The sequence below is a fragment of the Bos javanicus genome, chromosome 12 (genome assembly GCF_032452875.1).
Source record: "Bos javanicus breed banteng chromosome 12, ARS-OSU_banteng_1.0, whole genome shotgun sequence".
Lineage (NCBI taxonomy): Eukaryota > Metazoa > Chordata > Mammalia > Artiodactyla > Bovidae > Bos > Bos javanicus.
In genome coordinates this window covers 11,305,167-11,322,384 of record NC_083879.1, presented here as the reverse complement: position 1 = coordinate 11,322,384, position 17,218 = coordinate 11,305,167, and the positions used below count along the sequence as shown (strand labels likewise).

At 38.4% G+C, this 17,218-nt stretch overlaps 1 protein-coding gene and 1 non-coding gene across 10 annotated transcripts in view; both read left to right on the top strand.

The window, feature by feature from the left end:
- ELF1 (E74 like ETS transcription factor 1) overlaps positions 1–17,218 on the top strand; it is a 121,614-nt gene that overhangs the window by 88,691 nt on the left and 15,705 nt on the right. For 8 of the 9 annotated variants that reach the window (XM_061434448.1, XM_061434443.1, XM_061434445.1 and 5 more), the window contains 3 exons: positions 2,739–2,919; positions 9,660–9,767; positions 11,260–11,427. In XM_061434448.1, the coding sequence (XP_061290432.1) occupies positions 2,739–2,919; positions 9,660–9,767; positions 11,260–11,427 (457 nt within the window). The remainder of the gene's footprint in view (positions 1–2,738; positions 2,920–9,659; positions 9,768–11,259; positions 11,428–17,218) is intronic. The other variant, XM_061434447.1, reaches the window with a different exon arrangement.
- Positions 11,607–11,678, top strand: TRNAR-CCU (transfer RNA arginine (anticodon CCU)). The gene has a single exon. It is a non-coding gene; the product is annotated as a tRNA-Arg (tRNA).

Genomic DNA, 17,218 nt, shown 5'->3' with positions numbered 1-17,218 from the left:
CTCACTAACTTCCTCTTGAAATAGGAAGAAACATTTGAAAATAAAACCATCCAAATATGCTTTAGTATTAATATTATTTGTAAATTTCAGAACATAGCATTCTTGAAGGCATGGATGGTATTTAGTACCTATGATATCATATATTTAATTTGGGTGATTAAATTCTTATGTTCGCAGTAGTGTTTAACTTCTGTGCACTGCTACAAACATATTAATTTTAAAAGATTGAGGATGCTTAAGTTATAATGAAGTCATAAATAATATTTTCTCCCTACATATTTTAAGAAAAAGGATATTTACATGAGCTGTCTTCCCATAAGGTATTTACTAATTATAAAAGGAAATACAGTAATAATGGTAGAGAAGTCTGGTAGACCGCATCCAAACTAAATAAATGATCAAAGTTAATATCACTCATAGTGAGACTAATTGGTATTTTGGACCTCCTGATAAGATGTATTTGAAAGGACACAGCGTTGCTTTTTTGGTATTCTTGCTGAGTTACTAACACAAACCCAAATTGGGAGACATTTTATGAAACAAATGGCCTTTATTTTTCCAGTGTCAAGATCATGAAAGACAAACTGAAGAACTGCTCCAGATTAAAGGAGAAGAAAGGAATTGTTCTAAATTAGAGAAGTTGTCATGAAGAAACATGATATTTACCAAATGAAAATTATGATCTTGATCCCAATTTAAAAAAAAATTTTAAGACATTAGTGAGACAATTGGAGAAATTTAAGTAAATTCTATAGATTAAATAATAGTGCTGTACCAAGGTTACTTTTTGATAATTAAAGCACAATTAAAGCACAATTTTGATAATTGTGCTATCTTTATATAAGATAGTGATCATATATTTAGAAAATATACGCTTAAGTGTTTAAGGTTAAAGGGTCAATATGTTTTCCACTTTCAAATAAATCACAAAAACTATAGATATAGAAAGAATAATATAGAAAGAGGATGATAAATGTGATTAAGTATTAATGTTTGAGGAATATGAATGAAGGTTGTAAGAGAATGTGCTACTTTTACAACTTTTTAAAGTCTGAAGTTTTTTAATTTTTAAAGTAAAAGAGGTAGAAACTTAATGAGGTCTATCACTAATTGATTTTTTTAAATCAATAGACTTTAATATGTATTAGTGGCTTAGGAGATGATGATTTGCAGAGAAACATTAATATGAAGTATAACGAATAATACTCTTACCATATGACAAGGAGAGCAATATGAGACAAGTTAAAAAGTGTCTGCCTTTTTACTTTAAGAAATAATTATTTTGTAGACAGCCCTTATTATATAGTATTATGATTCATGTATACTTAGATTGGAGATTTCCCTGATGACTCAGTGGTAAAGAATTCACCTGCCAATGCAGGAGACTCAGGAAGATCCCCTGGAGAAGGAAATGGCAACCCACTCCAGTATTCTTGCCTGGGAAATCCCTTGGACAGAGGAGCCTGGCAGGCTACAGTCCATAGAGTTGCAAGAGTCAGACACGACTTAGCGACTAACAACAATGGAATACTTAGAAAGCATATTTTATTTGGTTTTCATTTTAGCATTGAATTTTTTTTCATGACTAACTGATATTTGAGTAGGCTATTAAAAAGTCTCTCTGGGTCAGTTTCCTCATCTGTGAAACGAGATTCCCTGATCTTATGACTGAATAGAAAGTGAAAGTTAATTTTCCCATTTCAGTCAAAAGCAATTGTTAAACACGGCCTGTGTGCCAAGTGACGATGTAGTATTTATTAAGCTCACAGATCTTTTTCTGTCCAAGAAACTTTGGTTGAGGTTTTATTTAATTGTATACTTATTCGTATGCCACTTCTTATTCATGATACTAGTTTTTGTTTTTAGTTTAGTTCACTTTAAAAACATACTTTTATAGAAATTCCTGGTGAAAACTTGGCTATTAAGACCCAAAATTGGATAGTTAGGGAGTTAGAGATGGACATGTACACTTCGCTATATTTATTTATCTATTTTTAAAATGTATTTGACTGCACTGAGTCCTAGTTATTACACATGGGATCTTTCTTTTTCCTTTTTGCCACACTGCATCTTCGTTGCTGCGTGCGGGACTTTCTCTGGTTGTGGCAAGTGGGGGCTGCTCTCCGGTGCAGCGTGTGGGCTTCTCGCTGCAGTGGCTTCTCTTGTTGCAGAGCACTGCCTGTAGATCACGCGGGCTCCATGGTTACCGTGCATGGGCTTAGTTGCTCCACAGCACGTGGAATCTGCCCGGAGCAGGGATCAAACCCACGTCACCTGGAATGGAAGGCGCAACTGAGCCACCGGGAAGTTCTCCACTGCGTTTAAAATGGATAGCCAGCAAGGGCCTACTGTAAAGCATGGGGAACTGCTCCGTGTCATGTGGCGTCCTGGATGGGAGGGGGTTTTGGGGGAGGACAGATGCATGTGTATGTATGGCTGAGTCCCTTCGCTGTTCACCTGAGGCTGTCACAACATTGTTAATCGACTGTACCCCAACCCAAAGTAAAAAGTTAAAAAAAAAAGACCCAAAATTATTTGGTCATAGTAGATGTATATTCTCTGTAGCCTAGGATTGTCAATGTATGTATTAGTACATACATTGTAGTACATACTACATTGTACATACATACAAGTAGCTGATGATGTGAAAACTAAATTGATGTCCAGTATAAATCAGTTTGGGTTGTATTTAACAAAAGCAAAACTTGGTTAATCTTTTTTTCCCCTTGCCTTCCCAGCTTGGTGATCCAGCTATTTTCCCTGCCGTCATTGTGGAGCATGTTCCTGGTGCTGATATTCTTAACAGCTATGCAGGTCTGGCCTGTGTGGAGGAGCCCAACGACATGATCACCGAGAGCTCCCTGGACGTCGCTGAGGAGGAGATCATCGACGAGGATGAGGACGACATCACCCTCACAGGTCTGTGCACCCCGAGCAGCGTCGTCGTAGGCGTTGGCTTCTCTCTGTGACTTGGGGGCTGGAAGAACATTCCCGACTCGGTTTTGAGTAGCGTCATTAGTGGCAGAAGCTAGAGCCCTGCAGGGAGAAGGAAGTGCCGTTTCCCTTCTGGTCTGCCTGTGGCTCATAGCACCTGCTCACCTCCCCCTCTTCTTTCCTATATAGACGGAGATGAAGGCGACAAAAGAGGAGGTGTGTGAGAGGAGCCACACCAGCTCAGTTCACCAGGCCTTCACTGAGCACTGTGTGTGCCTCGCTCTGCACTCCTGGTGACAACGAGAGGTTGCCTGTGGGGCAGAAGATAGGAATGCTCTTTTGTTATTGCTGCCGCAGAAGGCAGAATAGGAGGCCATGACCCAAATGAAGGATAAGGTGCTGGGGTTTCAGGAAGATTTCTTCAGTCAGAACTAGCAGGGTATTTCAAACCAAAGAGTTCACTGTGTGCGTGTTGAGGTGGTACTTTTTTCATCAGTTTTGGAAACTGGTGCATGCATTTTTATTTTTATACATTTAAACTTTCCTGTATCTTGGCCAGAGATGTTGGAGGTGTTTGAGAAAATAAACTATTTGGAAGTAAAAAGTTATTTGAATATTTATTATTAATTTAAAACCAGAAATTAACATTTTTCACAGTATTATCAACTAAACCTGGCCTTTCTTTATATTCCACGCATTTCACACTAATGTCCTTTTTCTGTTCCAGGAGCCTATCTAGAATCTCACACTGCGATTAGTTGGTAGTCATTTTCTCCTAGACACTCCCAATCTGTGATGGTTCCTGTGTCTTTCCTTGTCTCTTATAACCCTGACGCTTTTGAGGAGTACTGGTCAGACATGTAGAATGTCCCTCAGTTCTATTTCTGTGATGTTTTCTCATGATGGAATGTGATAATGCATTTTGGGGCAAGAATACCACCAAACTGGCATTGTCTACTTCTTATCGTATCATATTAACATAGTAGATCTTTGTAAAAGTACGTTATCTCACTTAATTTTCAGCAGAAAAAGAAATTGAAATTAAAGAAGTTCAGTGACTTGCCTAATGTCACACATCAAGTGACTGCACCCTCACTGATAACATTGACCAGCAACACTTAATTTTTGTATTGTCCTCTTATATTTTGCAAAGCATGTTCTCATATATTCACATCTTTGTCCAGAGCAGCTCAGTGAAAATTTTTAATGAATCTAGACTTGTCTTTCCCTTATCAATAAGGGAATTAGATTACTTCAATTAGAGGTTTCTACTCATCGCTGACTGTGATCTTTGTGTTTTGTATAACAGAGTGACCACCTCTGTGCATATATAGATGTGTTGTGTAGCTAACGGGGTTTTTGCAGTGTGTTCTGATCTACTTTCTTGATGCATTAGGGTGAGGCCACACTCTCTGTGGATTGGGAACCAGAGTCTTCCCTGAAGGAGTGTTTATTCCTGGTTTTAGCGGCCAAGGAAGATACTGGTCCTCAGAGGAGAAACAGAGACTAGGAAAGCAGATCCTGTGTCTTTAGGAGAACGAATCATTTCTTCCTTTCAGTGCTTCACTCCTGGGCTTGGACTTGAAGACAGCTGATGATGAGATGCAGACAAGCGCCTAGATCCAGAGATTTTCTGTTTTCGTGTTTCTTCTCTCTTACCTTTCTTATCTTCCAACCCAAGCCTCTGTTTAACTCTTCCATGCCTGTCTGAGTCAGGTCATGAGAAATGAAGGGATGTTATAGCCCCCCTTACTCCAGAGTGGGGGAGGGGAGAGTACCACGCTTTTGAGAGGCTGCAGGGTTGGTGGTGAGGGGATAGAACAGGTTATAAGCTGTAATTATGAGACCTAGGTAGCACTTCAGATAATGAAGAAAGTTGTTAACATTTTTAGGTATGATAATAGCATTGTGTTGGACTCTTTAGCTTTCAGATACATATGCTCAGATACTTAGAGGTAAAATATGCTGTCAGAGATTCCTTCAGAAAAATCCTGAAGGTCAGAGTCTGTCGGGAGGGGGTCCTTGGGCAGTAAGTGGAGGATGCATGAGATGAAAGAACATTGACTATGTATTGATAACAAGTGATGCTGAGAATGGGTATGTGAGAATTCATTTTACTGTGTCCCAGAATTTCGATTCTGTTTGAAATTTTTAATAATAAAAAGATCAAACTGCTTTTATGGATGTGAGACTTACTTTAGGTGGCCGCTGTCATCTATAATCCTGATTTCAAATTTTCCTGTTCATAAACACTGTTTTAACCTATGAAATATGCAATGTGAAAATACCACTTTAATATGTTTATATGTTGGGGTTTTATATAAAATTTCCTTTGAAACAAGGTTGTGTTGTTAAAAATTTTTGAAAAGCATTTGACTAAGAACTCCTATGTGGCGATTCTTCTTCTTTACCAGTCTTGAGGATCTGGAAGTGAAATTATTAAAGGAGATGGACCCCTTTAGACCCATCAGCCCAGCTTCTCTGGGATCCAGCCCCATTCACCAGTGGGTCAACACCAGTTAGGGGACACAGAACCCGGGACCCACAACCAGCTGTGCCAGGAACTGGCCCTGCCTCTAGCAGGTTAACCCTAGATCTGGGGCCCCAGGCCCCACAACTCCCCACTCTAGAACCTGACTCTGGCCATTTGTGAGCCAGCACTAGCCTTGGGACCACCTGGGGTCTCTGGCAGCTTCTGTGCAAGGCTGGTCCTGGCAGCCTACCCAGCACCAGCCAGTTCACCCACAATAGCCAGCCTGTCACAAGAGGAGCCACACAGTCCTCTAGGGGGCGCCCCAGAGCGCATAGCTTTGGTGACCAGAGGGGAGAGTGCTGCTGGGATGCACAGGAGGTCTCCTACGAAAGAAGGTCTCCACTTCTCTAAGATCAGGAAATGTAACCAACCTACCAGATACACAGAAATAAAAAGAGCAAGTTAGGCGGAATGAGGTGACAGAGAAATAATCTTCTAAATGAAGATGAAACTCCAGAATAACAACTAAGTCAAGTGGAGATTGGTGATCTACTGTATAGAGAACTCAAGGTAATGATTGTAAGACATGTTCAAGGAACTCTGGTGAAGAATGGATCCATAGAGCAAGAAGTTAGAAGTTTTTACCAGAGTTAGAAAATGTAAAGACCAACCAAACAGACAGCAAGAGTACAATAACTGAAATGAAAATGTGCTAGAAGGAATCAGCAGTAGATTAAATGATACAGAGGATTGGATCAGCAAGCTGGAAAACATTGTTGGAAATCACTGAAGCTGAATGAAAAAGGAAAAATGGTAAAAAGAAATGAAGACAGTTAAAGAGACCTCTCAGACAACATCATGTGTACTAATATTTGTATTATATGGGTCCCAGAGAGAAGAGAGAGAAAGGGGCAGAGAACATATTTGAAGACATAATAACTGAAAACTTTCCAATTCGGAAAGGACACAGACATCCAGGTCCAGGAATTCCTGCAGAGTGAGTCCCAAACAAGATCAACCCAAGAAGGACCACACCAAGACACACTATAATTAAAGTGGCAGAAATTAAAGATAAAATAAGGATTTTAAAAGCAGCAAGGGCAAAGCAACAAGTTACAAACAAGAGGACTTGCATAAGGCCATGAGGTGACTTTTCAGCAGAAACCACGCAGAACAGAAGGGAATGGTTCCTTATATTTAAAGTGGTGAAAGGGAAAAATCTACAGCCAAGAACACTCTAACCAGCAAGGCTTTCATTCACATTTGGTGGTGAGATCCAAGTTTTACAGACAAGCAAAAGCCAAAAGAGTTCTGCACCCACAAACCAACTTTATAAGAAATGTTACTTTTCTAACTGAAAAAGAATAGGCCACAACTAGAAACATGAAAATCCTGAAAGGAAGGCAAAGATAGTGAATTAGCCGTGTAGAAAGGTTGAAAGACAAGCAGAGTGAAATTATCTGTATCCACAATAATTGTAGTTGAGATACACAGAAGAAAAATATGTAAAGCATGATGTCAAAGAACAGTAAACGTGGAGTTGGGGAGTAAAAATGCAGGGTTGTCCATGGCTGATTCATGTTAGTGTATGGCAAAAACCACTGTAATATTGTAATTGGCCTCCAATTTAAATAAATTAATTTTTTAAAATGCAGGGTTGTTAAAATGCATTTGAATTTAAGTGATGAATAGCTTTATGTATATATATCTATATATATGTGTATTACTATGTACAGTGTGGGGAGTATAGTAAATAACTGTGTAGTGTCTTAGTATGGTAACATTTCATAACTGGACATCATAGTGATCATTTCGAAATGTATAGAAATACCCAATCACTATGTTGAGGAAGTAACAGTGTTGTAGGTCAGCTGTACTTTGAAAACAAGTACACAGACTCACAGAAAATGAGATCAAATTTGTGTTTACCAGAGGTTTGGGGAGGAGAGGGGAATGAGAATTGGACAAAGTCAAAAGGTACAAATGTTCATTTAAAAGATAAAGTACTAGGGATATAATGTCCAGTATGATAAATATAAGTAACACTGAGGCATGTTATATATAAAAATTAAGAGTAATTCTTCGGTTCTCATCCCAAGAAAAGTTCTTCTGTATCCTTAATTTTATATCTATATGAAATGATGGATATTCACTAAACTCATTGTGATAATCATTTCATGATTGAAATGATCAAATCATTATGCTGTACACCTTAAACTCACACAATGCTGCATGTCAATTATATCTCAGTAAAACTAGAAGAAAAAAAAAGCTTGTGGGTTTTAGTGTTGCCTGCAAGAAATTTTTGTAATCCATTTAATAATGGAAAAACATTTTCTCTGTATTTTTAAAAGCTTAGTTGTACTGTTTTTTTGGTTTTCATTCCTGTTTTATGTAGGACTCACCAATTTATTTTGCATTTCCTGCCCTGAACACCGAAACTGAGTGTAATAAACTGACTTTTACAAATTAGATCACTGATATTAAATTTGCTTTATGTTTTTTGAAATTCGAAAGGTAGTTTGATTTCTGTATGTAGCTGTGGAATGATTTCTAGTGTATATGAAGTTTAAAAAGCAAGGGTCAGTACAGCATGAATAGTTATTTTTTATTTAAGATAAGGGAGAGAATAAAAATGATATGTATGTGTTTGCTTATATTTAAACATAGAAACATAAACTAGAAACTAACAAAAATCTTTTAAACTCAGTGGTCACTTTTGAAAGATCCCGTTTTTTACTCTGAAATTAGTGAATAGCAGAAAAAGATCCAGGCATTTAATTTGCCCTTATTGTATAAACCGTGGCTCAGGGTAACCAGATAGTCAATGACAGCAAGTTCTTCTTCGTAGAGAATTCTAGCTAATAAATGCGAGAGGAATGATAAGATTATGATTATCACCATTTTGGAATCCCTAATGAACTCCTGGATCTAGGCAAACTGTCATCAATAACTGCAACGCCTTTAGATGAGAGGCTGTTGGGAAATTTAATGGTGACCGGATCAGGCTGACAATGCTTGAAACTGATTCTCGGTCTAGCAGTCCCGAAGAAAGACTACCTACTTTCAAAAAGCACATGGAATCACACAGCATTACCTTCACGTATTCTTGGCAAAAAACTGAATGTGAATCAAGTCATTCTTACAGAAATATCTACCAGTTTACAGGAAATACATGGGGGAGGGCTGTGGTAAGTGACACCACAGAGATATAATCAGCAAAATCTAAAATGTGGGAAACTACAAACAGATTGACCCTGTTTCTCTTAAGATAAACAGCAAAACAAAACAAAATAGGAAGGAAGGTGTATGCCACCAAGTGTAATGCATGAACTTTGTTTGAAATCTGTTGTGAACAAACCAACTTTTAAAAAAATCTGAGACAGAGAAATTTCAGTATTAAATGGATATCTGATTTAAAGAATAATTAATTTGTAAAAGATGTGACCATGGTATTGTCTGTATACGCTAATATTTACAATGAAAGACAGGCTGTCTGAGGTTCACTTTGAAATAATCTTGTGTCTTTATTGAGCTGGGGAGTATAGATTAAGGAAAATTGATTATTAAATATTGAAACTGGGCCCTTGATACATTCAGTTCATTGTATGATTCCCTCTACTTTTGTGTATGTTTGATATTTCTCATTATAAAACTTGACAAAGAAGTGATTTGAAATTCTTCTTGTAATATTTTCTTAATTGCTATGTAATTAAATAGTTACACAAACTAATTTCATCATTTTCATCTACCTAGTAGAACTTTAAAATATTTATAAAGCTTATATAAATGAATAGCTAGAGTTACATAAATGTTTAGAAGATGGTAATTGATTATTGACTTATCTGTGCCTTACTTGCCTGAGTTTTTAGAAAAAAATTAGTTTTAGTGGGATATTTCCTTCAATTCATGAAATTCCAGAGCCTTGACAGAAGAGTAATCTGCTTTTCTACTATGCCTTAAATCTACAAAATTTTAAATAATTTAAATAGAAGGCTTAAGTTTTTAATAGGAAGTGTTACAGTGCCCTGTTTTAATAACTTTACTAGGCTTATTGAAGTATTTATCTTTTCTGGTTTTAACTATTATGGAGGAACTGGATCTTAGTTCCCCAATCGGGGATCAAACCTGGGCCCCCGCAGTGAAAGAGCAAAGTCCTCATCCCTGAACCACAGGAGATTCCCAAACCTGTGTTTTTTAGAACAACAGATGTCTCGTGCTAATTCTGTTTTTCTGTTTAAATGTATTATAGTAGAAGCTTCCTGTCATAATGGGGATGAAACAATTGAAACCATCGAGGCTGCTGAGGCACTCCTCAACATGGATTCTCCTGGCCCTATGCTGGATGAAAAGCGCATGAGTGAGTGTTACGGCTGTTTACTTTCTTATGCTTTTTTTTTTTTTTTTTGAAGTGTAGTTGATTTACAATGTTGTGTTTATTTCTGCTGTACAGCAAAGTGATTCAGTAACACATATGCATATACATACATTCTTTTTCATATTTTCTGTTATGGTTTATCACAGGATGTTGAATACAGTTTCCTATGTTCTACAGTAGAACTATGGTTACATGCTTTGAAAAACCTTTCCTGTCATCTCTCTGCTTTAGATGATAAACATCAAGAGACCAGAGTGATGTTTTATTTTTTTAGCATCCTAAGTGCATTATAAGGCATAGTACTGGTTGAGGTACCTTTGCTAAAGTGTTCAGTCAAACAGGATTTTTTTTTTTAGATTTGAGGAATGAAGACTTTGAGAATAAAAAGGTAATTTAGGTGTCAGAGAGGTTATGCAGAGTATCTTCTTAACCTCATTGGTGAAGTATTAGTGTACTTAGGGTCCAACCAATGAAAATTTAGTGATTTCTGTCAGTATTCATCAGTGAATAGGCAAAAAATCCACTGAAGACTTCATGGCATACAATTTCCTATCACATTTATTGATTTGCTTTTAAATCCTTGTTCTCCTTTGGACTTTTCTGACAAGGAAGTATCAGACTCATAAAATGAATTATTATTAAATCAATTTAAGATGTTTATTGAGGATTTTCTGTATGCACAGCAATACATTAGGCAGTAACATGATATGGAAATGAATAGATTTTTTTTTTCTTTCCTCAAGCTTACAGTTTTCTTTTGAAGATATTTATGTAAATAACTGTAAAAGCTAAAAATAAAGGCCAAAAGAGGGATAGCAGAGTGTTCTGAAAGGAGAGATTTCTCTAGCTGAAAATACTGGTGACTGACTTTTTGGAAGGAATGTTCTGACATGGGCTGTTAGTGGCAAATAAGCTTCTCATGTGTAGAAGAAGACAGGAAAGGGCATTCAAGGTAGAGGGAGTCAATTGAACCAAAGACATAGATCTGTGAAAGAATGAAATGTTTAAGATTCAAAATGCTTTGGTATAACTGAAGTAATGTTTCATAATGGGTTATATACTGTGGATGTTCAAAATGGTATGCTATGGAGTTTGGTTGTTCTTATCTTTTTTCCACCTGTAAACAATGAGAAGATATGTCAGTTTTATTTTTCTTTCTAATTTTCACTCTGTAAAGTTTTTGTAGAGAGGAATGATATGGTCAGGTCAGACTTAGGTTGTGGAGAAAAACCTTAGCGGCAATGCAAAAATGCAGAAGAGAGACAGGATGGACTGGGGATAGGAAGTCAAGTCAGGAAGACATTGAATGGGCCAGTCAAACCTGGACTGATCCAGGGAACTTGACTTAGGGCAGAGGAAGTAAAAACCAGGGGCTAGATTCAAGATTTCATTTCTCCTTTAATCTTCACAGAAATAGGAAACATGTTATGAAATTATTTTGATTTATAATACAAAGTTGATTTTATCCCATTAGATAATAGTATATTTAGCTCCTCTGAAGATGACATGGTTGTTGCCCCAGTCACACATGTATCCGTCACATTAGACGGGATTCCTGAAGTGATGGAAACTCAGCACGTTCAAGAGACATATGCACACTCACCAGGACCCTCGTCACCAGAACAGCCTAAGAGAAAGAAAGGTAGGTGGTCAATCTGTTTAGGGAAAACAGTCCACTCTTGATGTGGAATCCAAAGGTAACTTTTAGTCAAGGGTATTTCTACACCAATTAAAACATCTGTAAGATAAAATTGGTATAAAACAAATTGAGTTATTTCTTCATGTTAGATTCATTTTTTAAGAATTGTACTTTTAGGGACCTCCCTGGTGGTCCAGTGGCTAAGACTCTGTACTCCTAATGCAGGGGTCTGGGTTCGATTCCTGGTCAGGGAACGAGATCCCACATGGAACAACTAAAGACTCCGCATGCTGCATCAAAGATTGAAGATCATGTTTGTAACAACTAATGCCTGGCACAGCCAAATAAATAAATTGAAAAAAAAAAAAAAAGAATTATACTTTTAAAATATTTGGTCCATCTTATAGAAAAGGGATTTTCCCAACTTTTTAAGCCTCAGTCTTGTATCTACAAGCTCCGAAAGAGCTCAGGGATAAGACCTGTTTAGTTTTCTCCTGGAGAACATAGTTTGAAAACCACCAGCATAGATTCTAATAAAAGATTCCAGTGGGAAGAATCCAAGTGGTAAATCAGCAGGTAAGTAATTGAAGAGGATACAACGTGCCAGAGGGAGTTTTAAAGTATTCACAAATTAGAACCATACTTACATCCTAACACTGACACGTTTCCCTTTCTTTGCCTTTTGATTCTGCTCCAGCTTGTTTAATATGTTGAGTTTAATATCTTGGTTTATGGCATTACCAGCCACTGTGTAACCTAATTTCACATGAAATTAAGGGAAGTTTCAAGAGCCACAGATGAAGAGGAAAGTAACAACAGTAGGGATGAAGCTGACACTGCAACAGCTCTGAAGGGCTGAGAGGCTATGTCAGTCTGGAAGTCCAGGGGACTTGGTTTTATATTCCAAGTAGAGGCACATGCTAAAGTCTTGGTCCAAAGCAAAATGGGGTATTAGAGAACTCAGCATATAATTCATGGGGTCCTTGGAAGGCTATACCCTAAGGGGAAAAACAGTCCACTCATTGGCACAGACAGATGTTAAGGAAACTTGTATTTTGTAGCTGGGTGGAAAAATTGTTCTTTTGAGAATTCATAATCCTAGGTTTACCTTAACCTAGGTTTATGACTAGATTTTAAATTATCACTGACTCTAGGAATTTCCAGCCAAGTAATTAACATAACAATGGCCCCTGACTGGCAGTAATTTTGGGCCCCAGGAGAATTGCTTTGCCACATCATATATTTAATCCAAGCTGCAGAGTATTTCTTCAAATGAAACCCTGTTGAAGGTGAACTGACATTTCAGTATCACAGAACACCTAAGAAAGATACCTCCTGATTGAAAAGCAGCAGACACAGGAAATTCTCAAGTTTCCCCCACTGGCTGCTCTCAGGAGCAGTCTTTGCATTGTCCCCGCGCCTGGCTCCTCACTCGCTCAACCACCTCCAGCTCCGCCTCCACTGTGGACTCCGGCAGCTTCATCGCTGGAGTTCTCGACCTCCTGCTTTCTTTTCAGTTTGCTGAATAACATCACTGGCCCCATCGTGCCCAATGCAACCATGCACACCAGCTCCAAGATCACTGCCAAGGACTTAAAGAAGCCACGGGGGAGACGGAGAATGGGAGCGAGGGCCTGCTGATGGGAATGCTGAGGAGGAAAATGGGGAACAGGAGGCTGACAGTGAGGGGAGGAGGAAGAGGAGGAGGAAGGGGATGGCGAGGAAGAGGGTGGCGAGGAAGATGAGGCGTCCGCGGCAGCTGTGGGCAGAGCAGCAGCTGAAGATGACGGGGATGGTGACCCTGACACGAAGAAGTGGAAGATGGGTGAGGATGACCAGCAGCAAAAGAGAAGTGAAGCTCACAGAGAAGGCTACTGTAGCCCATTCATCCTCCTCTTCGCGCCTCAGATGCTCAACTGCCAGGTGGAGTCCGGCCTGCCCGCCGCCTGCGCCGCGCCTGCTCCGCCGCGGGCTCTCCCGTGTCCACCCAGAGCCACACAGCGTGAATTTGCGACAGGAGAGGAAAAAGGAGCCGACACTTCCAAGGCCCTGATTTTTTTTCTTAAAGTACTTTTAAAAGGAGAATTGGTATTTTATATTTACATTTTATATATTTGTACATATTGTTAGGGGTCAGCCATTTTTAATAATGATCTCGGATGAGCAAACCAGCCTTCCCAGCATTCTCTCTCCTACTTCTGACTTTCCTTGTGGTGTGAACATGTTCATTACAATCTCAAAGGAGAAAGAAAATGTTAAAAAAAAAAAAAAAAGCAAAGGCTACAACAAAAAGTCAGTCTTATTTCGAGAATGCCAGTAACCCTTTTTGTGCATGTATGTAGCTTACTATAAGGAGCTGGTTTTTATGAGATGGTTAAAAAGGCCAGTGATAAAAGTTTTCTTTTTTTTCCTTGACTATGAAGTTGTGGTTTATTATTATTTTTTTGGCCTGCTTGCTGTGTGTGTGAAACACTGTTGTCCAACAATAAACCAGAATTCAAAAAAAAAAAAAAAATCCTAGGGTTAGTTCACTATGAACCTCAGATAATAGAATTATCAAATAGAAACTTCCAATGAATATTATTATAATTATTAATGCAAAAGAATAGAAAATATGGTCAAAGAATGAGACTATTAAAAAATACCATGTGAAACTTCCTCTTCTAGTCAAGATGGAGTAACAGCTCCTGATGTGACACCGTTTTTTGGATATGACACCAAAAGCACAAGCTTTACAAAGGCTAAAATTAATAAGTGGGACTACAGTGAACTCAGAGTCTCTGCACAACAAAAGAAACAATCAGAAACATGAAAATGCAACCTGCAGAATGGGAGAAAATATTTGTAAATCATGTATTGGATATATGATATATTAATATCCAAAATATATAAGCAACTCATATAACACAATAGCAAAAACAAAAAAAATCCAATTAAAGAATAGGCAGAGGACCTGAATAGACATTTTTCTGAAGAAGACGTACAAACAGCCAACATATACAAGCAAAGATGCTAAATATCACTAGTCATCAGGGCAGTATAAATCAAAACCACAGTTAAAATATCTCTTCACACCATAAGATGGCTAGAAAAAAATCAAGAGTCATTTATTTGGTAGGAGGGGGATTGGGACATTGAACTGCTTTTAAATGATGTGAAGAAACTCTCTCTTCACCCTCTGTTTCCACTTCTCTGGTGCTTTTAAACCCCTTCCTAGGGAGGCTGAGGGTACATTCTCGAGCTGCTTTTTGAGGCTGGCATTTTGAAATACGCTGGAAATCTGTCTCACCTCTGAATCATTTGTTGGGTCTCATCATGGAGAGGGGTGGGGTGGAGAGTATGTCGTATATCACATCGTGTTGTATACCTTAAACTTATACAGTATGTCAGTTATATATCAATAAAACTGGAAAAAATTAAAACAGAACCCAGATTTACCCTCCTGTTGGAAACAACTGAAACCACAAACAAAATATCTGAATCAGTGGTTCTAAAGAAAGTGGACATCAGTCAACAAAAACCAGCAATCCCTGGAAAATAGGAAACCAGTGAGGTGTGATTACCCCACCTTCCTACAAGGAGACGATAGTTTTTGGGAAACAGTATGGCAGTTCCTTAAAAAACTTCACGTATACTTAACACATGACCCAGCCATTCTATTGCTCGGTATTTACCTGAAAGAAATGAAACTGTACATTTAAGAGAAAAACGTACTCATGAATGAATGTGCATAGCAGCTTTATTTGCAACAGCCCCAAACTGGAAATGACCCAAACATCCATCAGCTGCTGATTGGGTTAAACATGTGGTAATACCCATACAATGAAAGACCATTCAGCAATAAAATGAAATGTACTGTTGATACATAAGACAAAAATGGATGAACCTTAACATAATTGTACTAGAGGAAAAGAGCCAGATTCCCAACCCCCTGCCATAAAAGAAGAGTATGATTCTGTTTATATGAAATTGTACAAAATGTAAATTAATCTATAATGATAGAAAACGAGTGGTTGGTTACCTGTGGATGGGGCAGGGTGGGGAAAGAGGATTACAAATGCACTTTAGGGAGTGAAGAATATGTTCATTATCTTGAGTGATGGTTTCACAGGTGTATACATATGTCAAAACTTATCAGATTATAAACTTTAAACATAAGCAGGTTAATTGTATGTCAGTTATACCTCAATAAAGCTGTTTTTAGAAAGTAAAAGACTAATATCCTACTTAATGGTGGAAGACTGGCATGATAAGGAACCAGATAGAACACATAATATTTGGGGATCTATTTTGCTATTTAAATAGCAAATTAGTCACTGCTGAAGAGAGAATCAGTGAACGCCAGTCTAGAGCTGATGTAGAGTAAAAGATAATAAAAGAGAGATGTGAGGATTGCTTGAGAAGATCTACACATTTAATCAGAGCTCCAGGAAGGGAGAATGTGTAGAGTGAGGAAGAAGCAATATTCAAAGATGATGATTGAGAAATTTTCCAGAATGATGTTAATCCCATCATAGTGAATCCTGAGTAGCATAAGTAAAATAGATGCAGGCTGAAATAGATTATGCTAAAAAAAATGTGGAACATCAAAGACTCCCTGCAACCCACAGCCAAAACAAGAGGAAAAAAAAAAAAAGAGGAAGAAATGGACCAATCAGGGAGAAACTGCATTACCTGATGAGGATTGATTATTGAATTGGCTACAGGCTCCCATGAAAAACTGGAAGGGCTGGATATGTTCAAAGTATTAGGAGAAATAACTTCACAAAATTTATATACCCAATTAACCTATAGTTCATGTGACTCGGTGTGCATCGTCACCGTAACAGTGAGGAAGACAGTGGAGAGGATGGATGCTGGGTAGGCTACTGACAGTATCTGCCGTGACTGACACTAGCGGAGGAAAACAGCGGGATAAAAACAGCACTATTGGGACTTCCCTCTGGCCCAGTGGCTCAGACTCTGAGCTCCCGATGCAGGGGACCCAGACTCTGTCCCTGGTCAGGAATCTAGATCCCACATGTGGCAACTAAAGTTCCTGCATTTGCAGCGAAGATCAAAGATCCCGCATGCCACGGCTGACCCAGTGCAGCCAAATAAATAAATATTTTTTAAAAAGAGAAAAAATTAGGGAAAATAAAACAGAAGGATGGCAGCTAACTGAAGTCTGGCTTCTAATCCTCACAGTCATGAACACAGTTAACTAGAAATCTCTGTAGGTTCTCTGCAGATGTCTGCAGTGATGGAATTTGAGGCACCAGGCTGCCTATTTTCCACGTGTATACATCTGGTAGTCTGAGGAGGGGCCAGGCCTGAAGAATGACTCTTTTGACTTTCTTCTCCTCATAGCTCAGTTGGTATAGAATTCGCCTGCAATGCAGGAGACCCCAGTTTGATTCCTGAGTTGGGAAGATCCCCTGGAGAAGGGAAAGGTTACCCCCTCCAGTATTCTGGCCTGGGAATTCCATGGGATCACAGAGTCAGATACGGCTGAGTGACTTTCACTTTCACTTTTCACTTTCCTTGACTCTTACTCACCTTAACTTCAGAAGTGTTTTCCTATTCAGTTTGTCTTGGGATGTATTACTATTAACAGACTGATTCCAGATTGGGAAAGGAGTACATCAAGGCTGTATATTGTCACCCTGCTTATTTAACCTATATGCAGAGTACATCATGAGAAACGCTGGGCTGGATGAAGCATAAACTGGAAACAAGATTGCCAGGAGAAATATCAATAACCTCAGATACGCAGATGACACCACCCTTATGGCACAAAGTGGAGAGGAACTAA